The sequence below is a fragment of the Styela clava genome, chromosome 11 (assembly GCF_964204865.1).
Source record: "Styela clava chromosome 11, kaStyClav1.hap1.2, whole genome shotgun sequence".
NCBI classification, from domain to species: Eukaryota; Metazoa; Chordata; class Ascidiacea; order Stolidobranchia; family Styelidae; genus Styela; species Styela clava.
In genome coordinates, this window is record NC_135260.1 from 10,716,344 (window position 1) to 10,741,267 (window position 24,924).

At 34.2% G+C, this 24,924-nt stretch overlaps 1 protein-coding gene across 7 annotated transcripts in view; it reads right to left on the reverse strand.

Moving 5' to 3' along the window:
* The window catches only part of LOC120347581 (uncharacterized), a 79,805-nt gene continuing 54,881 nt past the window's right edge, over positions 1 to 24,924 (reverse strand). For all 7 annotated transcript variants that reach the window (XM_078117781.1, XM_078117783.1, XM_078117779.1 and 4 more), the window contains 27 exons: positions 23,684 to 23,860; positions 23,156 to 23,251; positions 22,417 to 22,590; positions 21,982 to 22,068; positions 21,614 to 21,796; positions 20,660 to 20,749; positions 20,309 to 20,491; positions 18,995 to 19,084; positions 18,641 to 18,823; positions 15,415 to 15,504; positions 15,065 to 15,247; positions 13,859 to 13,948; positions 13,509 to 13,691; positions 12,469 to 12,558; positions 11,554 to 11,736; positions 10,805 to 10,885; positions 9,287 to 9,463; positions 6,863 to 6,961; positions 5,873 to 6,055; positions 5,710 to 5,790; positions 4,787 to 4,993; positions 4,032 to 4,106; positions 3,407 to 3,592; positions 2,662 to 2,808; positions 1,856 to 1,936; positions 1,557 to 1,661; positions 1 to 875 (listed from right to left, as the gene is read on the reverse strand). In XM_078117781.1, coding sequence (XP_077973907.1) covers positions 840 to 875; positions 1,557 to 1,661; positions 1,856 to 1,936; positions 2,662 to 2,808; positions 3,407 to 3,592; positions 4,032 to 4,106; positions 4,787 to 4,993; positions 5,710 to 5,790; positions 5,873 to 6,055; positions 6,863 to 6,961; positions 9,287 to 9,463; positions 10,805 to 10,885; positions 11,554 to 11,736; positions 12,469 to 12,558; positions 13,509 to 13,691; positions 13,859 to 13,948; positions 15,065 to 15,247; positions 15,415 to 15,504; positions 18,641 to 18,823; positions 18,995 to 19,084; positions 20,309 to 20,491; positions 20,660 to 20,749; positions 21,614 to 21,796; positions 21,982 to 22,068; positions 22,417 to 22,590; positions 23,156 to 23,251; positions 23,684 to 23,860 — 3,540 coding nt within the window. In that variant the 3' untranslated portion in view covers positions 1 to 839. The remainder of the gene's footprint in view (positions 876 to 1,556; positions 1,662 to 1,855; positions 1,937 to 2,661; positions 2,809 to 3,406; positions 3,593 to 4,031; positions 4,107 to 4,786; positions 4,994 to 5,709; positions 5,791 to 5,872; positions 6,056 to 6,862; positions 6,962 to 9,286; positions 9,464 to 10,804; positions 10,886 to 11,553; positions 11,737 to 12,468; positions 12,559 to 13,508; positions 13,692 to 13,858; positions 13,949 to 15,064; positions 15,248 to 15,414; positions 15,505 to 18,640; positions 18,824 to 18,994; positions 19,085 to 20,308; positions 20,492 to 20,659; positions 20,750 to 21,613; positions 21,797 to 21,981; positions 22,069 to 22,416; positions 22,591 to 23,155; positions 23,252 to 23,683; positions 23,861 to 24,924) is intronic.

The window sequence follows — 24,924 nt, forward strand, 5'->3', positions numbered from 1 at the left end:
TCACATTTTCATTCGCTTATTCATTTCTCAACTTATAAAGATAATAATTTACAACTTCATTACTTCAACATTAGAGCAAATCCTCATTCAATTGATAATTACAGTAAAAGGAAAAGTAATCAAAAATAGGAAATAACGCCATGAAGAATTCACTGTTCACGCCATAGAAGTTGCGCTCCATTAATTTGGTCAAATTTTGGTTCGCTGAATGAATGTAAAAACTGACGAGACAGCCAATGTTTCACATATACTTATACCTATAGCATTCAACTAAAACTATGCAAAACAAATAAGAAAAATAAGCAAAGTGAACAAAAAAAGAGTAGTGATTGCACAAATATCTCGAACTTTTCAATGTTGGGTGACAAATTTTTCACTATACATCATTTGATATAGGTTTCGACGCCAAATTTTCTGTTGGGAACAATAAACTTGACTTGTATTCGAATAACATTTCAAATAAAAACGCTGGAGGGGGGTTTGGAAAATATTCATATGCCTTTGAAGTGTGGCAAAGTGCAGTTGAAATTTTGAATTTTATGTCAATTTTGAGTGCAGGTTGTCTAGGGTTGAACGTGCATAAATCTAATTAGTAATATAATAGAGGTTTCATAGTTATCCATCACTATGGTGAGAAAAGAGATATCGTACCCGTATCACATATCTTATCTTCCCTTATGAATAAACAAAAAACAGTTACTTCTAAGAAACAAAATTGATCAATATATATGTGAACTGATAAAGAGTGCACTGATCAGATAATTAACATATATAAGAAGATAAGAAAAAAATCTAGCATAGTTTAATTGATCATTAGATAGATGTCATCATTCGCTTCATCATTCCCACAAGTGATTCAGGCAATGTTGAACAGCCTGGAAATGGAATATAAAAAAATGAAAACTTAACATCATATAGAACAGTGGTCGGCAACCTTTTTCCAGTGACGGACCGGTAAAGCCTGATCAAAATTTTGGCGGACCACCTTTATATAAACGAAATAATCTATTGTAATAAATTATATGCGTTGGAAAATTTATGTTGACAATACATTCGAAAACAAAGGTGATACTATTCACGTAACGAATTTCTTACGTTAAACCCACTTTGATCTTTCGTTTTTGTAATTGCCATTTTATGAACCCAACCTCACATAAAGATAACAATGGCATTGTACGTTTTCATGTCACCTTTCTGCGGACCGATAGTGACCTTTCCGCGGACCGGCAATGGGCCGTGGCCTGGTGGTTGCCAACCACTGATATAGAATATCTTGAAAATTTCATGAACTGGCGATATGAAAACTTGTTCAGGCTTTTCACTCCGAATGAAGCCTTGTACAAGTGGCTACTGATATCTAATAATATGTAAAGGGCTACAAGCGCACAAGAACACTTGCACTCAAGCAGGGCAATCAGAGGTGCAATGGTTAAGCATATTCCTAACGCTTGGCACGATGCGCCAACTGACAAGCCAAAATACGCTACACTTTTAGAAGTGAGTTTACTTCACAATAGAAGCGCCTGAACGACAAAATATTTTTGATTACTACTTACGTTACACTGTTTCGCAGTGTCAAGGTTTTTGCACCAATATGATGGTCCATATGTACAAGGATCTGCACCCAGTAGTATCTTTTCAGTTGGGCATAACTTCATTTTCTAAAAAACAAAGTGGAAAATATGAAAAAAAATCAGTTTATCCCGAATTGTAATTAGAACATATCAAATATCTTTGCATCAATTAGGAATTATCCAGTAATAAATATGATTATATTGAAACCTATATTCCAAATCTATACTCAAATAGTGGCTCAATAATATCATTGTTAAAGAATTTCACATGAACATATTACCTGACATATGAAGCTTGGATCCAAGATGTTATCCATGTACTTGAATATGATAGGAGCATATTGATTGATCAATGCTTCACACTGTATGAAAAAAATGAAGTATCAAAAGGGTAAATACTATATAAAAGACTGTATAGATTGATTGAAATTGACTATATCGGGGGTGGGAAACTAACAACCCCCGGGTCGGATCCAACCCACCGAAGTGTTTCATCTGGCCCACTTGTGTCTGCTGAAATTATGACTATATCTTTGAAGGATATAAATTTGAGTGAAAATATTGATAAAAATAAGGTCATAATGACCCCAGTCGTTACATTGTGTTTCTTATTAATATGTACACGTTAGCCTAGATGTTGGACTAGCTTGCGTATATAAACTGTTTTTAATTCATAGTTTCTTTATTGAGTTTTGGGCCTCCGGGCCAGTAACCGAGTCTATTTTTTTGTGACTAGTCCACTCAGAAAAATAATTGCCCGCCCCAGGACTATATGAATATATTATTATTTCAGATGGTGAAAGATTTCTTTAGAATTATTATAGATATAATAAAATGAATATAGGATTCTACAAATATAGAATAAAGATTTTGATTATCAACTATATGAATTCAATTATTATTTTTAATAGCTCTAACCTTGAATTCCAGTGTAACAAAATTTTATAGATATTCCCAAGTTGACAGAGTAGCCTCTTTTTTGTTTATTATAAGCAAGAAAAGTAGCATTTGTGTGATAAAAATTGTGACTTAAGAATGCAACTGTTTAAAAAATATTCAGAAAATTTATAAAAATCGATATTCTTACCTCATCAGCCATAGATGGCAGCTCAGTGCAAACTTTATCAAGAGCTTTCTCAATTTCTTGTCTCGTAATATTTTGATCGAGTAAATTATCGACTTCTTTGATCACTGTCTTACAAATTGTACATTCCTCGTCTGATCGGAAATGAAGCTGTGAAACAACAAAAGTTTATCTAATCAATTGTGTATACAAAAATTTTTGCAAAATAAATTCTTTCTCGATGGTTGGCGCATCGCGTCAGCATTAAATACTATGTAAAACCTGTCACTGTCAGTATTAGTGTTGTTGCCTGAACAAAGTGGAATAAATAAGATGAAAGGATAATGCAATTCTCCACATTTAACGGCGTTAGTTACCTCGATAAGAGCTCTATAGACCGGAAGAATAATTTGAACCTTGACATTTTAAAATCATGATAGGATTTTTTGATATTCCAAGAGAGAAAAGCCGAAAAGACAGCTCAATTCTATAGCACATCAGGGCCTCTTATCTGGATACTCGTGCAAGTTTAATAGAGAATATTTATCATGTGAGTTGTTCCTTATTCAAGGACTTGCGAATCCTGGCGGAGTCATTAGTGGTGCAGTGGCAAGTATGTTTCTGATTATGTTCATGATCATGAAAACATCAGTCAAGGCATGAGACCAACAGATGATAGGCATACATAAAAGCAAATAATATCAGACACTGTTAATTGATACTAAAATATTACTTCTATAATCCTATACATATGAGCCATAATCCATACCTTCACTGGTGTTTTGTTGATAGTGGAGCATGCATGAAGTTTGGCACAGACTTGGTCAGGTGAAAAATCATCTATAATGATGTTGATTACACCTGGAGCATAATCATTGATATATTGATGACAAACGCTCCTGTATTTTTCTGGAACTATGTCGCAAACTTTGTTGACTGCATTCAAAATTTCTTGCTGCAAAGAAAGTGAAAACATATAGATTTGTATTCACCACCAGGGTGGGTAAAGTTTTTTTGTAAGGGCTGCTGGACTAAAAAATTATTTTTTTTGCAGGGGCCGCACCACGTTATTGACTGTGATGTCACAGATACTATTCCCAATTGCTATGATAGTGCCGAATTTTATGGCGACTGACATTGTTTAACGGAAAATGAAAAAAACTTTTAATATTTTGTATGTAGTTACAAGAAATTTTCGTGACTTTTTCCTAGAGCAGAGGCTCTCACAAGATGCTTTTGCGGACTGCAGCCCATCCCTGTTCTACCCAACACAGATAGATAGGGTATACCAATTACAGCAGATCTGTCTATTCAAGAGGGTTTCTATCTCTAGCTTGATTGTTAAATGCAAAATTGAAGATTGCTTTATTATCGAATAAAATATTCCTGCTTACCTCAGTTGGTTTTTCATTTAAAATTCTTTTCAATCCATTCATTACAACTTCACAAATTGTACATTCGGACAATTTCTAGAAAGTAGCAGTTAATATTATGTTAGTTGGGAATAACCAGATTTTCTAAATAATTAAAATTAGCACAGAAACACACAATAGTGTATACTTTAGCTCACAAAATGTCAACGTCCAAGAAATTCAGTTACAAAGCAAGAAAGGTGAACATATACACACCATTTGTTAAACATTGTTCGCTAAAAAATTATTCTCAAAAAGTCACAATATACATTTTTTAAAAGCCAGCATAATTTGAGAAAGCAAATACAAAAAAAGTATGTAGAAATAGCCTACTCGGAAATATTTCTGTATTGGAAGTGAATATTTGTCACAACAATAACAATAATTTATCATTATGAATCTTAGGTCTGTATTCAGAGCAGTATTTAAAAAACTAATTTTGACTATTAATTGACAAAAATACAATAGCGACAATTTTTATTCATGCGGTACCATGGGTTCAAAGGCGCTCCAGAAGTGTGTGTACCAATTTGGAGGTAACAAATCTTGTTTGCCTACTTTACATCAAGTTGTATAAAGGGACTGAAGCCTATGGGGCAGGGCTCACTTGGCTAACACAGACAGTCCTCAAACTCTTAAATAAAAATAAAACAGCAAAAATCGGAATATAATTATGCCCCAACCCCAATCTGGTACACACACTACGGGAGTACGAAAAAATGATACCAATTACCAACCTCTTCATTTAACCTCATTTTTTTATCGCTCATAAATTCCATCGACTTATTACAGACTCCGATCATAGGACAGACATCTTTACCAAGGATAGTTAAAAGAAGTTTGTAGAGGGTTGCTCCATAGTTCTTGATCAAGTTTGTACATTCTTCTTTTTGTGCATCAGGTAAAATTGCACAAATCTCCAACATGGCTCCGACTACCTCTTCCTAAAAATAAATGAAAATATTCTCAAAAGAGCTTGCTTTGTATAATTCAATTCTAATATGCTCAAAATGGTATTTCAATTTGTATCCAGATTGATCTGATTGATTGATCTATCCAGAAACAGATTGATCAGATCTGCAATGGAACAGCCATGATATGATTCCACATATTTTCTCTTTGAGGTTAAAACCACCCATTTTGAAATATATTCAACATTTTATTAGGGGATATATTATATGTGTATGATATACTGTATTTTACGAACAATAGGGCGCACCAAGTTATAAGGCGAGCTGTCAATAAATTGCTTAGATTGGGGTTTTCACACATATAAGACGCACCAGGCTTTAAGTCACATCTGCAAAGCTCATTGAACAAACGAACAATACAAAATTTTTCATTGTTATTGTATTTCATTCAGAAAAAAAAAAGTAAAACTCCGCTTTGGTTATAAAACAATAGTACCGGTACTGGTTTAGAGTGTAGGTAGGCAATAAAGCATTACCTGATCCATACCATACATTATGTGCACCAGCTTACAAGGCACAGGATAGAATTTAAAAAAAAAAGATTTATTGCCCTTATGGTTCGTAAAATTCGGTAATTGTTTATTCTAGATGTGTATTCTTTCCAGAATATGTTCCAAATGACATGGGTTCCGTTTTCAGAAGTTACCTTGTATAAGACATTTAAATAGGATATTTTTTTGTCAACTCACCTCAGTTTGATTCTTTGTCAAAAGTTGTTCGATTTCAACCACAAGAAATTTACAAACGTCGCATGTCACTTCAGGTGAAATCTGCGAAATGATAATAAGAAAATTGGGACCGAATTTTACACAGTAGGCAAGATCTGAATAACCTTAACAACACAATAAATACCTTTTCATTCTTGAAGGTCTTTGGACAGATACCGAGATCAGGGCAGATTTTGCCCGGATTCATTTCTTCAACCAAGATAGCGTAGACTGAATCACCGAATTGTTCCACAAAAATATTGCATTGGCTTTTATATTTATCAGGTATGATAGCACATGCTTCACTTAAAGCAGCTTTGATCTCCTCCTGAAATTTTTGAATAAAACAAATTAGAAAATAATTGTAAAATTTCTGCTTTAAATGATTACAATAAAATTTCAGTCATGTGATAGCTCAAGGGTTGCCTTATACTGAGCGTTAGGGACCCACTTGCCGTTGCAATCCCGAGTCAGAAAATATCTGTCCCTTATGGGTAATTATATGAAATAAACAAAACTTCACTCCTCGCCATAACAGTGGGGAGATCTAGTTGATAACTGATCTGTTACACTTACAGCCCACTCCACCAACAAAGTTCCTGCTAACTCTGGGTTTCACAGATTGGTACCTCTTCTTGCTTTTTTTGGGGGCCACAGGAATTGAGGTCGAGACTACAATGGGCTACATCAGGGGTGTGCAACCTGCGCCCCGTAGTAAAAAATTGTTCAGCCCATGGGTATGTGCCAAATTTGAATGATGTGCGGCCCGCGAAACGTGTTTTTAATTCAGTTTAATCTGGCACATAAGAGTAATTCTAATCCCTTTGCGGTACAAAGCCTATACCTAGGTCCAACTTATTATCTATGCAAATGATGTCACAATACTTTTTGTGCCTGTAACTACATGGAAACCTATGTTAAACAAAGGTACCCGGGGTTTCACCCAGGTATTTGTATCTGGCCCTCCTGTATTAAAGGTTGCACACCCCTGGGAAACATCATCATAATTGCTTTAAGCATTAGACCACTGCATTATATACTATGATCCATTTATATACCATTTATGAGTTTTTAAAACAAAAATAAACCTTTTGAAATGAGAAACACAATACAAAGAAATATCAACATAACTAACCTTGGTCGCATCTTCCTTCAGAACATTGTCAAGTTGTTTGGCGAAAAATTCACAGAAAACGCAAGATGCCTCGTCATCACCAGATTTTGCAATCAATTTCTAGAAAAAGAAAAAACTTAAAAGTCAGCCAATCCATTCTTTATTGAGATCTACTTTCGCTGTACGCCAATTAGCAGTTTGAATACAGGAAGGTAAAATGTTTTCAAAACAATGAACAAACATACTCTGAACTATTCGCTATTCACAAGCCAATCAAGCAGCTACCGATATCTAACAATATGTAAGAAGTTACTATGGTTTGAAAGAACCAGAGTCTTTCTGGTGCACTATTGCCTACACCAGTGGTTCACAAGCTCTTATGGCTCGTGGCCTCCCTGTTTATCATTTCAGAGGTATTTATAGTCTATTGTTATCAAACAATTCAAGCCCAACAAAATGAAAACACCCTTTAAAAAAACCTTATCAAGAAATGAATGGAAGAAAAGAGTTTTCTTGTAAAATGAAAAATGAAATAAGTTTCGCACATTGCATTGTGGCCCCCGCCCCTGGCCTACACTCTTAATTACACTTACCCTGGGAGATATACACCCAATTCTCAGTATATCTCACCCAATCGCTAGGATTGGGAGCAAAAATTCACAAGGCACAGAGCACAAACCATATGCTTAGCATTGAATTATAAATAATTTATCGAATAATATTTGAGTTCAACCAAGTAAACCACATACATCAAGAAGTATAACGGAAATATATTTTCGTAGTGATAAGAACTGATATATATATCCCCGCACATAAAATTTGGCTTACTTGCGCATAACTCTATATACGCGCTAATTTCTCATGATGAGACCATGCATGTACACACTCGAAGCAGCGCTTGGTACGCTATGACAGCAATAACAGACTGTGATTGGTTGTCACACACATGATCGCTTGCGTGTTTAGCTATGACAGCAATAACCGACTGTGATTGGTTGTCACACACATGATCGCTTGCAAGTTCAGCTATGACAGCAATAACAGTCTGCGATTGATTTTCATACACATGATCGCTTGCGTGTTTAGCTATGACAGCAATAACCGACTGTGATTGATTGTCATACATGTGATCGCTTGCGTGTTCAGCTATGACAGCAATAGCAGACTGTTATTGATTGTCACACACATGATCGCTTGCAAGTTCAGCTATGACAGCAATATCAGACTGCGATTGATTGTCATACATGTGATCGCTTGCGTGTTCAGCTATGACAGCAATAGCAGACTGTTATTGATTGTCACACACATGATCGCTTGCAAGTTCAGCTATGACAGCAATAACAGACTGTGATTGGTTGTCACACACATGATCGCTTGCGTGTTCAGCTATGACAGCAATAACAGACTGTGATTGGTTGTCACACACATGATCGCTTGCAAGTTCAGCTATGACAGCAATAACAGACTGTGATTGGTTGTCACACACATGATCGCTTGCGTGTTCAGCTATGACAGCAATAACAGACTGTGATTGGTTGTCACACACATGATCGCTTGCAAGTTCAGCTATGACAGCAATAACAGACTGCGATTGATTTTTATACACATGATCGCTTGCGTGTTTAGCTATGACAGCAATAACCGACTGTGATTGATTGTCATACATGTGATCGCTTGCGTGTTCAGCTATGACAGCAATAACAGACTGTGATTGATTGTCATACACATGATCGCTTGCGTGTTTAGCTATGACAGCAATAACCGACTGTGATTGATTGTCATACATGTGATCGCATGCGTGTTCAGCTATGACAGCAATAACAGACTGTGATTGATTGTCATACACATGATCGCTTGCGTGTTTAGCTATGACAGTCTGTGATTGGTTGTCATACCAATGATTTACGCATGTTTACTCTATGACAAGATTTTGAGATTTTGTTGATAAAAGTAAAACATAACAATAATGGTTATCATTTTCATCATATCTATTCTGCCACCAGCGTCCATTCTGCGTACATTGTGTTACAATTTGTATGCGAATGTGTCTTAGGGCTGTTTTTTGTGGGTCGGCTTATATGTGAGGATATATCGTAAGTAATGTGTCATCAGCTCATAGCTGTTTTCCTGATTGTATTGACAAGAACTACTTAAGTCTCGTGCCAATCAGTCTTTACTAACATGCCATTCTACACTATGATTCTTCCATAGTCTTAGTGGCTCTCGGCACTATAGTGGTTGTGAGTAACTTCACTCACAGATCAACAGATCAGTGTCATTTGTCTCCGAGTGATTGAGCGTTCCCTCACTTTAAGCCAATTCACTTAGAGAAAGAAAATGCTAGAAAAAGTCATCCATATTTCCGCTAATAAATCCATGCACACATGAGGATCTCTATAATTTAAAAGAGACATAACAAAAAACAACAAAACTATGATAATGTACCTTTTGCACTTCTTTTATACATAATTTCAAATCTGTGCAAAGAACATCAGGATTTAATTCCTTGAGAAGAACTTTCATGAATTGTGGATAGAATGTGGATACAGCATTATCACAAGTTCCTTCAAAATCAGGTCCCAATCTTTTACAAACACTCTTCAATGCATCCTCAATTTCGTCCTAAAAATATACCAAATTATGAAAAAATAGAACCCAGCACCGGCACCTGGTGTAATTACATATTAAAAAAGTTTCAAATGCATCTTCAGTTGAGCAATGCTGACAGTAAAGAATAAAAATATGGTAAGGCTTTGTGAAATTGTGAATAATAAATAAATAAATGCGAGGATAAATAAACGAGAAAATTGGTCCGAGACCGAAGACATATCAATCGAAAGTTAGGGGATCCCCCAAACTCCATAGTGACACCCTGTGTCCCATCACTAATTAATTAATAACTCGCTAATTATACAACATAATTCGCCCGAAATCAATAGGCTTCTGGTCCGGGATAAGATGAATGCACATGCAAAATCTGGAGCAGATTCAATCTCGCTTTCGTGAGATATCGCGTGCATCTAACAGACATACAGACAGACAAATACCTATCAACATACTTACCGATTAAAATCGATAAGTAATAAATAGATAATTAAATGTGGGTCATAACAATCATTATTATTATCTAAATCCTCTTATTGGCTCCCAGACCAGGTCAAGCAGATAAATAGCAAAAAATAAAGGTAAGTTGTAAACAACCAGTAATAGCGTGAACCGCCTTGTGATGAAGTCTAGTAGAAAAAATCTATACTGCCTAAGGCAGTGGTTCGCAACCTTTTTTCTCCTGTGTGCCATTTTCGTGGCACAGAAATTATGAGGCCCACCAACTTTTTCATGCAAGGGAAAAATTATAAGAAAATTGAAAAATTCATTTCTCAAAAATAAACACTTTCACTTGAATAAGTATTTGTACGATGGTGTCTTGTACTACAGGGTGACATTCTAATTTTATTTCATTGATTTATGCTACCATTAATTTATTTGAATATATCAACTCAAGTAATTTTTAAAAGGTTTCTGGCTCATCTTGGAACATTCCTGTGGTCCAGCAGTTGGCCATGGCCCGACATTGGGTAATCAATCAGCTTTAGAATTGTTTTCTAATTTGTTGTTCTTTTATGTGAGAAAGATCGCTTCTCACAGCAACTAATGAACTGATCGATTCCAAAATTTCCAAAGTAATTAAAGAAAGATGGGATATTTGTTAAAAGGCTATTACTTTTATTTTTCCAAACTTTACATCAAGACTGATATTTCACCAAAATTTTGCTTGATTTTATAATTTACGGCAAACCTTCATTTATCATTCGGTATATTTCTCTTAACATTTGTCAGGATTTTGTCTGACACTGCGGTGCGGCTGCCATATCAGTCATTTGACTCTTGTGTTCACATACATATTTAAACATTGCCCGTTAGCTTAAAATACAAATTGTTGAGTCTTATTTCACAGATTTTTACCTGAGTAGAAGTATTTCCCAACATATTTCCAAGTTCTTTAGCAATCAATCTGCATACTTCACAGGTTTCAATAGTAGGTCCCTTGATTGAATAAAAAGAAAACAGATCAGAAAAATCGGCAAGAAATGTCTAAAGCAGTGGTTCTCAAATGGTAGGGGCGTGGAGATAATTAAAGATAAAAATATTTGTTGGATTTGATCTTGTCCGCCTGATTTCGGCGAATTCAAAATGGAAATCCTATATCATTTCCAAATCTTGACGAAGCATTCGAAAGCATGCTTAAAACTTTTCCTTCATTTCATTATTTATGTTCCATCCATATATTTACAACGTGTTTTTCGAATAAAACATACTTTCGCCATACTATTCACTATCTTTGTAATGCAAGTTAGGAATGATATAGGTAGACACACTTAGTAGAAACAGATTGTTAGATTTTTAATTCAGATTGTAGAAATCTGACATTTAACTTGTGGAACATTACCTACCTAATGAGCATTATCTGTCAAATATGTATCACAGGATTGTGAGAAATGACACAAATTTTCTCAAAACCAAAATAAATTTGGAGTAAATCCTCAAGCCATGCACTTCAAAAAATTGGCAAAAACATCAAACCAACACATTTAATCTAGAAAACTTGAAGCGATTTGTTTTTTCACTCAAAAATAACAACATGGACAAACACAACTTACAAAAATTTATCGAAACAATACAAAAAAAAAAAATATTCACAAAAAAATACAAACCTTCTTGAAGCTAGTTGATGACTGACAAAGTTCTAGTTGTACACAGATTACATCTGGTCTGAATTCTTGGAGCAAAAATTTGATGATTTGGTCGAAATTCTGGTTGACAAGTCCAGTGCAAGTATCTTTGAATTCAGATGGAATGAATCCACAAACCTCATTGAGTACTTTTTTGATCTCATCCTGACAATCAAAACAAGAGAGCAACGTTTAAATATATGGATACAAAGACCAAAACGAAGTAGTATGCGTATGCAATCTTTACAGAAGACCGCAGTCTTCACGACTTGATCACCAGATCATAGCGCATGCAAATGCAGAATCACCAAATATAAGCTTTAACCACTTCTATAGATCTAAAAAACAATCTATATGTACACTTTGTGTCCAATAAAAAATGTTGAAAAAATTATCAAGTGAAAATGAGAAATGTACTTGGCATAGCACCTCTGATTACCCTGCTCGGGTTTATGTGCGAGAGGATTGCTGACCTCTTCACCGTCATAGGGTGATTCAAGTAACCGCCAATTGTTTACAGTTTTCTCCACCATCAAGTCCATGCATCTGAAAGGAATAACTGGCTACCTAATCCCATACCCAACATAGATTTGTAAACCGATGATTGGCCTTGGTTTGTCATATGATCAAGCCTTCCTAACGTCGTTCCTCTCCTTTCGAATAAATATGAAATCCTATCCTAAAATCCAAGCCGGACTATGAAATAACACATGAGATAACATGAATTACACTTGAACCTAAAATTATTGACTAATTTTATTTAAATGAATTCAAAATTTTCAGGCCTACTACCAAATTGGAAAAAGGCACAGATAATTTCCTAATTTCAAATTTCCTTGCCATTTTAACTTCACTGTCATGCGTTGGAAGGCATAAATCATAAATTCGTTGTCATACCTGTGTAGATGATACATTCAATTGACTATCAATATAATTTGCAATCATATTACAAACATCGCAAACTGTATTGTCTGTAACATCGGTTTCCTGAAAAATAAAATGAATTCAACGTACACACTTCAACACATAATTCAAACAAGAGCCATTTTCAGAAGTAAAACTCTGCGCCCATGTGGCAGAAACCCAATGAAAATTTTGGTTAAAACAATGGATTTGGGAAGTCTAAATTGAGATATTGGGAAAAGTATAAAGAAAATAATTCCTACAGAATATTTTTACTACAAAATTACAAGCAATTGATTAATTAGCTAAAGAGAATAAGAGAATGCTAATTTAATCAGGGCTGTCCAAAACAAATCGAATATTCGAATACATTCAAAATCCATTATATGCAATGCAGTAAGTTTTCGAATTTCTAAATAATTCAGAATATTTTTGTTTAAAATTAGGAATTATGAGCAGTCAGACAAGAAGCTCGAAAAACATACGATATCTCCTCTGATAACAAACAACATACAATGACCAATGGCCTTTATATTTATGTTGTTTCAGATATGATCAACATGAAAATATAATGATTTATATAATTTTCCACATGAATGTGCCCCCAATTTAGAATGCATTCGATAATTCATATTCGATAATATTTTTCCAGAATGTATTCGGAATTGTGAAATTTTCGGCTTTGGCCATCCTTGCTGAGTAAACAACAATAACGTATATGCATCCTCAACTATACCAGAGTGGCATACTTGCCAGGACTGCATTTTGAGGAAAATTTACATCTGACTCAGACCTGAGCTTTGAGCCATTTGAAAAATGACCCAGGCCCCAATTCCCGGTGTTCCAAAATTTTGCCCCCAGTGGAGGCCCCAGGTTATCTGCTCGAGATACTATGTTTGTTTGCACGACTTTCTTCGTCATCTAAACCAGTTAAAAGCAAGTATGCACACTCAAACATAGCTTTTGCGACAAAAGCATTTTTAGTTTTCATAGTTAATACAAAACCATAACGTGTATATAATTTTAAATCCAACCTTTGAGTTTTCTTCCATCGATTTACATAAGTTCAACTGAACACAGATCATATCCGGTTTGAATTCTTCAACAAGAAGATTGACAATTTCTGTTCCACATTGTGTTACGAGTCCATTACAAGTGTCTTTGACAGAATCAGGTAAAACATCACAAACTTCTTTTAATGCTGCTTCAATTTCTTCCTGTTTTTAAAGAAATGTGATAATGAATTACTGCAAAAACAAAGAAGATCACAAGATTGCAATTTTATATTCATGGGTGGCTTATTTAAACAAAATTCCTAGGCTGAATAACAATAAATTATCGAATTAATTTAATATTACTTCAAAAATTGAAACATAAAACAAACCTGAGTAGATTCTTCTGATAATACATTGTCTAATTCAGTGGCAATCAATGTACAAACTTCACATTCAGCAGAAGATGTTATGGATTCCACCTGAAATGAGTTTGAGAATTCTGAATTCCATAATTCACATTTACCGCTATTAAGATTAAATAGCTCATGAAAAAAAAAAAACTGAAAGGATATGAAGGTTTTATTGCCACTGAAAACTAATGTCATTGGTCAATAACTTGATTGGGTTATCAATTGTCAAAACTCTGACATGGTGACACAATTTAAAAAAAAAAAGGATTAAAATGGAGAAAATATAAAAGTGACAGCCGACCAACGTTTTCAACAACAATAAATTAGTAAATCATTAAATCCAGCATGTCACAGGCAACAAAATAATAAGATTTTTTTGGAGAACTAATACTAAAATAAAATAAAGTTTAGAATTCAGAATGTCGTGACCATAATTTCCAATTGTCTTACTGATTACTCAAATCTCAAATACATCGCCAGTTATTCATTAATTTTGCAAGAAAACTTGAAAACAACACTGATTTATTCAATACTATCGAATACCTTAATGTGGTTGTAGCTCTTACTAGAAGAGTGGCTATAAAACAGTGGGGCATAGACAATTTTTTGAGGGAGCGTGAAGCTAATTAATAATATAAATATTTGTTAGATTTCATCTGCCTGTCCTACTTTGGATATATACATTTCTTATTTGTTTAAAAAATGTGATTCCATCCATGTATTTTCAACGTTAATTTTGAATAAAACATACTTTTGCAGCCGGGGGTGACTTAAGAAGTTTGAGAACCCTTGTACTAAAACAACTAATTGATTTTTTCTGGACACAAAAGAGACTTTTGGAAAATCATTGTTCTTGATAAAATCAAAAAATTTCTTTTTACCTAGACATCTTCTGGACACAAAAGAGACTTTTGGAAAATCATTGTTCTTGCTAAAACCAAAAATCTCTTTTTACCTAGACATCTTCTGGACACAAAAGAGACTTTTGGAAAATCATTGTTCTTGCTAAAACCAAAATTCTCTTTTTACCAGACGATGTCTATCACGATTAAAGGTCCTCCTATTTATATGAGATAAAATCGATCGTTTTACCAAAATAATTGCTGATTATGGTAATTACTCAACCAAATTTGGATGTACAGTTATTTAAAAACATTTTGTACATATTATTATTAAAAATCTAACCTTTAAAATTTCTTTCGTCGATTGACATAAGTCCAATTGAACACAGATCATACCAGGTTTAAATTCTTCAACAAGAAGATTGACAATTTCTGTTCCATATTGTGTTACGAGTCCATTACAAGTGTCTTTGACAGAATCAGGTAAAACATTGCAAACTTCTTTCAATGCAGCTTCAATTTCCTCCTGTTTAAAGAAATGCGATAATGCATTACTGCAAAAACAAAGAAGATCACAAGATTGTAATTTTATATTCATAGGTGGCTTTAGTTAAACAAAATTCCTAGGCTGAATAACAATAAATTATCGGATTTATTTATTAGTTCTTCAAAAAATTCAAACATAAAACAAACCTGAGTAGATTCTTCTGATAATACTTTGTCTAATTCAGTGGCAATCAATGTACAAACTTCACATTCAGCAGAAGATGTTATGGATTCCACCTGAAATGAGTTTGAGAATTCTAAATTCCATAATCCACCTTCACCGGTACTAAGATTAAACAGCCAACAAAAAAAAAAATCAAGATATGAAGGTGGTATTGCCACTGTAAACTAATGTCATTGTCCAATAACTTGCCTGGGTAATCAATTGTCAAAACTCTGACATGGTGACCAGTGGCGCAACCAGGCCGTTTTCAACGGGGGGGTCCGACCGGAATTTACACAGTGCAACCATGACGTAAGTCGCAACGCCACTAGGTGTCGCCCTGCTGAAACACGATAAATTGCTCGTGGTTAAAAGGGAAACGCCATCGATTAAATCCCAGCGTTTCGCTTACCTTGCACTCGTTCATTAACTGCGCTTCGCTATGTCTTGCACCTCGTGGGTAGCAAAACGCCGTTCATTACATTCCAGCGAATTGCTAACGAAAAGCTGTTAATTATTTTCAACGTTTCCCTCGCTTTGCGCCTCGTGGATAGTGAAACACGGCTTCAATAAATTCCAGTGTTTCCCTCGTGCCGCGCCTTGCTCGTTAGGTGAATTCGTCAAGACTAAAAACTAAATGCACTTCTTGCGAATGGACCTTTTCCCGACCCTAACCCCAGAAAAATTCGAAACTAAACTGAAGCTCACCGGAAGACATAATGACATTTGAAATAATTGATTTACAACTAATTTTTGGAAACTCAACTAAAAACTGACTAATTTAATGCAGGGATGTCTAAATCGAATTTAAATTCGAATATCGCAAACTTCAAATACTGTTTTTTCGTGTTTATAATAATCCCGAATATGGCGCACATATCCTAGCGTCGTCGTCCATGTGTGGTTCGGCAATATATTACAGCTGACATGAAAAAATTTCGATAAACGCCGACTTGAAGAACTTATAAGACTTCGAGGACGTTTTTGATTGAAAATATTTTCTTATCGTGTATTTTAACTTAGTCGAGATGGTTTAGGCATCCTCGGCAAATTGTGTCTTAATTAGTTGTTTTCATCCTCAGTTTCGATAGTGACCGAACATAACAGGAAATTTTTTCATTTCTTGTAATTTAGCACGTATAAAATAGCTCTTAAATAGAATTTAATATCTATCGCGGATTTCGTCGGCATCCGGCGTTGATGACAACACGGTTCAGTTTAAGTTAGCGGTATTCATTTACAAACAAAAATACATAACAGCCGACATGAAATATTCAAATCAGCGCAGAGTTCAAAAATAAAACGCGTTTTATGGTCTTAGTATTCACATAGAAAGAAGAAAGGACAGAGAAATAACGACTAAAAACTAAGAACGGTATGGTATGTTTGTGTACTTTTGTTTACCATCGTCATCATAATCAAATTAATTAAACCCGATTCCCAAATTTCCGTCCGTCAATAATGGAGAATAAAGATGGAAAAACGTGTTTTACTTTTTGAGTCGGCGTTGAAATAAATTTTTCATGTTGTGTGTTAAAATTTTTTCATTATAAACCAATACATCCAACTTAAAATGAACGATATTGTTATCAACGACGTCGGGATAACGATAAAATCTCCGATAGAAACCAAATAATATTTAGAAGGTATTTTGTAGATTGCAAGAAATTCGATAACTATCGAAACTGAGGATGAAAACAATTAATTAGGGCAGGATTTGCTTTTAAGTTTATTGCCGAGGCGCACAACATATCTTGACTAAATTGAAATATACGATAACAAATGTAAAAAATTTTCAACCAAAAACGTCCTCGACGGCTGCTTTCGATTGCGATAAAAAATGAAATAATTGTGAAATGTTTTTAAATCAGAATGTGGACGGGGGCGGTAGGATGTGTACGGCGTTTTCGGTTTTCGGCCTTTCATATGTAGAAAATCTTAGGTTAATCGAAGCAATATTTTCCCGAAAATAATTTTCGTATCCAGATTTTCAGAGTTTCTACTGCATTATTATAACATGAAGACGGGCGGCGTTACATTGCGTCAAGATGATGAAGCACGAGAGTATTCGTCACAAGAGAGAGAGATAGCATTATGCTATTGTCGCTTTTAATTCGCATCGACAGCGCCTGATCTCTACTTTTTTGAGGTAACATATCTCATTTTCGAATACAAACATATATGCGGGGATAGCGATTATTACGTAACTAACTGTAAAAAGGTATGATTGAAGTCGGGCGGTGTTAAATTACGTCGAGGTGATAATACACTGGAAAAAAGTAGTTTTCACCGGATTGTTATGACCGTAGAACGACGTTGTTTGAACGTAGAACAATAATAAAAAAAAACGAATTTCAAACGGGGGGGACATGACCCCCGTAACCCCCCCGCTGGTTGCGCCACTGATGGTGACACAATTTTGAAAAAAAAGTCAAAATTTGGCTAAAATGGAGAAAATATAAAAGCAACAGCCAACCAACGTTTTCAACAACAACAAATTAGTAAATCATTAAATCCAGCATGTCACAGCCAACAAAATAATAAGATTTTGTTGAGAAACTAATACTAAAATAAAATAAAGTTTAGAATTCAGAATGTTGTGACCATAATTTCCAATTGTCTTACTGATTACTCAAATCTCAAATACATCGCCAGTTATTCATTAATTTTGCAAGAAAACTTGAAAACAACACTGATTTATTTAATACTATCGAATACCTTAATGCGGTTGTAGTTCTTACTAGAAGAGTGGCTCTAAAACAGTGGGGCATAGACAATTTTTTGAGGGAGCGTGAAGCTAATTAAAAATATAATTATTTGTTAGATTTCATCTGCCCGTCCTACTTTGGATATTTAATTTCTTATTTGTTTAAAAAATGTGATTCCATCCACGTATTTTCAACGTGTTTTTTGAATAAAACATATATTCGCCGCCGGGCACGACTTAGGAAGTTTGAGAACCACTATACTAAAACAACTAATTGATTTGTTCTGGACACAAAAGAGACTTTTGGAAAATCATTGTTGTTGTTAAAACCAAAAATCTCTTTTTACCGGACGATGTCTATCACGATTAAAGGTCCTCATACTTATATGAGTTAAAATCGATCATTTTACCAACATAATTGCTGATTATGTTAATTACTCAACTAAATTTGGATGTACAGTTATTTAAAAACATTTTGTACAAATTATTATTAAAAATCCAACCTTTAAAATTTCTTTCGTCGATTGACATAAGTCCAACTGAACACAGATCATATCAGGTTTAAATTCTTCAACAAGAAGATTGACAATTTCTGTTCCATATTGTGTTACGAGTCCATTACAAGTGTCTTTGACAGAATCAGGTAAAACATTGCAAACTTCTTTCAATGCAGCTTCAATTTCCTCCTGTTTATAAAGAAATGAGATAATGCATTACTGCAAAAACAAAGAAGATCACAAGATTGCAATTTTATATTCATTCATTCATTCTTAATTTAAACAAAATTCCTAGGCTGAATAACAATAAATTATCGGATTGATTTAATATTACTTCAAAATTTCAAACAAAAAACAAACCTGAGTAGATTCTTCTGATAATACTTTGTCTAATTCAGTGGCAATCAATGTACAAACTTCACATTCAGCAGAAGATGTTATGGATTCCACCTGGAATGAGTTTGAGAATTCTGAATTCCATAATTCACATTTACCGTTACTAAGATTAAATAGCTCATGAAAGGATATGAAGGTTTTATTGCCACTGAAAACTAATGTAATTGGTCAATAACTTGATTGGGTTATCAATTGTCAAAACTCTGACATGGTGACACAATTAAAAAAAAAAAAGGGATTAAAATGGAGAAAATATAAAAGCGACAGCCGACCAACCGTTCTCAGAAACAACAAATTAGTATCCTAAGTGACTTCTTCAGACATACATAATTCAACTACATTCAACTTCAGTAGTTGAACTATGTATGTCTGAAGAAGTCTGACCTTGGTCAGACGAAACGTTACAGAAATATATTTGTGTTAGTGTGCAGCAAGACTCTTGAATCACTTAGGATAGTTATCTTTACTCTTGCTACAGCATCCTTGCACTATATGCATCAGGATCCGCCGACACAAAAGCATAGAAGAAGGATAAGTAGTTAGTCTCGCAGAAACCAAATCATTAGAATAAATTAGTATATCAATAAATCCAGCATGTCACAGCCAACAAAATAATAAGATTTTTTTGAAAAACTAATACTAAATTTAATAAAGTTTAGAATTCAAAATGTCGTGACCATAATTTCCAATTGTCTTACTGATTACTCAAATACATCGCCAGTTATTCATGAATTTTGCAAGAAAACTTGAAAACAACACTGATTTATTTTATACTATCGAATACCTTAAAGTGGTTGTAGCTCTTACTAGAATAGTGGCTAAAGCAGTGGGGCGTAGGCAATTTTGAGGGGGCGTGAAGCTACCGGTAATTAAAAATAAAAATATTTGTTAGATTTCATCGTGCCCGTCCTATTTTGGATATTTACATTTCTTATTCGTTTAAAAAATGTGATTCCATCCACGTATTTTCAACGTGTTTTTTGAACAAAACATACTCTCGCCGCCGGGCGTGACCTAAGAAGTTTGAGAACCACTGTACTAAAACAACTATTTGATTTTTTCGGACAATAAAGAGACTTTTGGAAAATCATTGTTGTCGTTAAAACCAAAAATATTTTTTTACCAGACGTGTCCATCACAATTAAAAGTCTTCATATTCATATGAGTTAAAATAGATCGTTTTAACAAAATAATTGCTGATTATGGTAATTACTCAACCAAATTTGAATGTACAGTTATTTAAAAACATTCTGTACATATTATTATTAAAAAACTAACCTTTAAATTTTCTTTCGTCGATTGACATAAGTCCAATTGAACACAGATCATATCAGGTTTAAATTCTTCAACAAGAAGATTGACAATTTCTGTTCCATATTGTGTTACGAGTCCATTACAAGTGTCTTTGACAGAATCAGGTAAAACATCACAAACTTCTTTTAATGCTGCTTCAATTTCTTCCTGTTTTTAAAGAAATGTGATAAAGAATTACTGCAAAAACAAAGAAGATCACAAGATTGAAATTTTATATTCATGGGTGGCTTTATTTAAACCAAATTCCTAGGCTGAATAACAATAAATTATCGAATTAATTTAATATTACTTCAAAATTTGAAACATAAAACAAACCTGAGTAGATTCTTCTGATAATACTTTGTCTAATTCAGTGGCAATCAATGTACAAACTTCACATTCAGCAGAAGATGTTATGGATTCCACCTGAAATGAGTTTGAGAATTCTGAATTCCATAATTCACATTTACTGTTACTAAGATTAAATAGCCCATAAAAGAAAAACTAAAGAACATGAAGGTGTTATTGCCACTGTAAACTAATGTCATTGGTCAATAACTTGCTTGGGTTATCAAATGTCAAAACTGACATGGTGACACAATTGAAAAAACAAGTCAAAATTTGAATAAAATAGAGAAAATATAAAAGCGACAGCCGACCAACGGTTTCAACAACAACAAATTAGTAAATCATAAAATACAGCATGTCACAGCCAACAAAATAATAAGATTTTTTTGAGAAACTAATACTAAAATAAAATAAAATTTAGAAATCAGAATGTCGTGACCATAAAGGCGTGAAGCTAATTAAAAGTATGAATATTTGTTAGATTTCATCTGCTCGTCCTATTTTGGATATATACATTTCTTATTTGTTTAAAAAATGTGATTCCATCCACGTATTTTCAACGTGTTTTTTTAATAAAACATACTTTCGCCGCCGGGCGCGACTTAAGAATTTTGAGAACCACTGTACTACAACAACTAATTGATTTTTTCTTGACATAAAAGAGAATTTTGGAAAATCATTGTTGTTGCTAAAACCAAAATTCTCTTTTTACTTAGACATCTTCTGGACACAAAAGAGACTTTTGGAAAATCATTGTTCTTGCTAAAACAAAAGTTCTCTTTTTACCAGACGATGTCTATCACGATTAAAGGTCCTCATATTTATATGAGTTAAAATCGATCGTTTTACCAAAATAATTGCTGATTATGGTAATTACTCAACCAAATTTGGATGTACAGTTATTTTAAAACATTTTGTACATATTATTATTAAAAATCTAACCTTCAAAATTTCTTTGGTCGATTGACATAATTCCAATTGAACACAGATCATATCAGGTTTAAATTCTTCAACAAGAAGATTGACAATTTCTGTGCCATATTGTGTTACGAGTCCATTACAAGTGTCTTTGACAGAATCAGGTAAAACATCACAAACTTCTTTCAATGCTGCTTCAATTTCCGCCTGTTTGAAGATTAACATAAAAATACAATCAAAAATTTGATATGTAAGGTGTATGTTTTATATGGGACACTTTTACATCACACAACGAAAAAGGCTTTGCTAAAATTTGTAGTCATCTTATCTTCCATAATGGATTTTAATTACAATAACATTAGCTTGGTGAAATAATCTTATATAAAACAAACCTGAGTAGATTCTTCTGATAATACTTTGTCTAATTCAGTGGCAATCAATGTGCAAACTTCACATTCAGCCGCAGATGTTACTGATTCCTAAATAAAAAATAAATAAGAATATTATCATCGTTTATGAGAAAAGTCAAATTTAGACAACGAGATGAGGTTTTCATAGGGTGTCCATAAAGTTTTAAATTTTTTTTCAGATTGCAAAGGGAATTTATAAACACATTGTTTTGGCCATCACAGATGTATTAAATAAAGTGAAATAATCTAAACAATTACAGGGTAGATCAGTTGCAGTGATTGACAGTGAAAAAACACATAGCTAGCTCCTTGGCATGAAAAAGTAAAATATCAGTTTGCATACCACTGCCCTATGCAATACATACCGGTAGCTATTTTGCGTAAATGGTCATCCTGATTTATTCAGTGTTTACTTACCTCAATCGTCTTGGAAACGCATAACTTGACTTCAGTGCATATTTCAGATGGGCTCAATTCTTTTGCTAACAATTTCAGAAGGGTAGGTCCATATTCATGTACAAAGGTATTACAATCGTCTTCATATTTTTTCAGCATTGGACAAACTTTGCCGATTGCGTCAAGAATTTCTTGCTGTGTTTTTGTAAAAAAAATAAAACAGGAATTTCAGAATTTCTAGTTGATAACTGAACTAAAGAAATGAATAATACTGTGATTTACACTTATTAATATGTTCTCAAGTCTTCATCAAACAATGCTTGGTTACCAAATTTATTACACCTTGAGTGAGTTGGGTGGGGCATAGAGATCAAACCATATCTCTTCAACTTGCGACGTGAACACAGCAGCTTAACCGATAGGTCAGTGATAGCGAACCACTGACCCGTGGGTCATAAAGTGATCCACCCTATTTTTTTCGATGCCCCACTAAAGATGAAACATACCAGCATTTCAGTGATAATAAAACCAGAATGCATATATTGACAATAGGGCTGTAACAATGTTTATGACAGCATAATATAATTTCTCTTCCTTTCGCGCAAAGTATCTTGGTATAGAAGCCCATTCAGAATTGCATTCACCGAAGGGGCCAACAAGTTTTGGACGGCAAGCAAGAACCAGATGCAAGAGATGGGTGACGAGACTATATTACACTACACTATTGTGAATCAGTATTGACGTAAAAATGAAAAAAAACCTCAGTTGCATCATCTTCAAGAAGTTTCTGAGCTTCAGATATGACGAGAGTGCAGAATTCACATTCAACTTCACCTTTGACATTCTCTCGCTCAGTCTGTAAATATTTTTTTGATATGTATTGTGCATTTTAATTCAAGTTGAAATTTATGGATATAACTTATTATTGCGAATAAATTTTTAAATAAATATTACAGATATGGATTATTGAATACATCCTAAGATATTTTCACAACTAAAACTGATAAATGGCAAAATCTTGGAAAACAGGCTAAAATGTATTGTATTCGAAAAACACGTTGAAAATATGTGGATGGGACGTAAATATCCATTATAAAAAAATGTAAATATCCGAATTAAGGCAGGCAAAATCAAAAATAACAAATATTTTTATTTTTAATCAGCTTCACGCCCCCTCAAAAAATTGTCCACGTCCCCCTTTCGGGACGCCGTGCTGATCTATATAATAATCATCTCGACGAGTTTTGGTAAAAATAACATGATACAAAACAAACAGAACTTTCCAAACCTTTTTCATTGAGGCAGCACAAAGTTTAATTTCAGTGCATATAGTTTTAGCATCCAATTTTTGAGCAAGAAGATCAAGTATTTCTTTTGCGTATGCATCAACAAAACTTGCACATTCATCCCTGTCTTTTTCAGGAAGTATTTGACATGCCTTGTTCAATTCGTTTACAATTTCGGCCTGATGAAAAAAATAATCAGTTTGGATTTCTATATGCTAGCGGATGGCCTAGTGCAGAGTGGTCCAAACCCAGGCCCGCGGGCCACATGTGGCCCGCTGCTTCATTATCTGTGGCCCGCGTGACATTCGGAGTGTAATCGAAAAATCGCATTTCGTGTTGTTTCGTCATAAAATTGATCAGAAAAATCTTTTGACATATTGTCATCACTAATGTCACTGAAATAAATTGTGTTACGGATAGCTGGGGCAACTAGTGAAGTTGAATTATGTGCTTGGCAGTCTAAATTGTTATCTGGCTTACTAACTTTGTTGTCGGGAATATATGCTAACAATATAGGTATCATAGAAAACTAAAAATCGAATGCTGATTCTATTAGCCTAGAATGGCTATGCCTGATAACTATGTGTTTGTACAATAAAAGTGTTTGTTTTGTATTGCACTGTTTACCTATTCTTGGCACTATTGTGGCCCGCGAACAATGCAAAAATAATTTTGTGGCCCGCGGAGCAGACAACCGTGAACCACCCCGGCCTAGTGGTTAAAGCACTAGACCAGAGGTCGGCAACCTACGACCCGCGGAGCACTATAATCCGGCCCGCGACGCTTCACTAAATTATAGTAACAAAACATTCGTTTTGACAAATATATTCTTTAGACTAAATTATATTTTAACCTAACAATTATTTATATATTTCACAATTACTCGTTTAATGAGCATATAATTTAATTATAATTAAGCAAATGGGCAACAAAACGCAGAAAAATTGATGATAAGTGCAAAGGGTTCAATGGCGCTGAAAATATTCAAATGGAATTTTATGAGATGCAATGAGGAAACAAGAGAGCTACGCCCAAATATATGGACACGTCTGTTCGCAGTACAGTACGGTTTACCGTACCGTCAGATCACAGTCTACAAATATATTCACACCAAGCGAAGCAGTACAGTAGGATACAAAATGGCGTCAGATGTCCGCAGAACGTTTAATGACGTCATAGCAAACAAAAACAAATCTCAGAGCTAACAGAAATATTTAAAATGAATAAAAGTAATAGCCTTCTG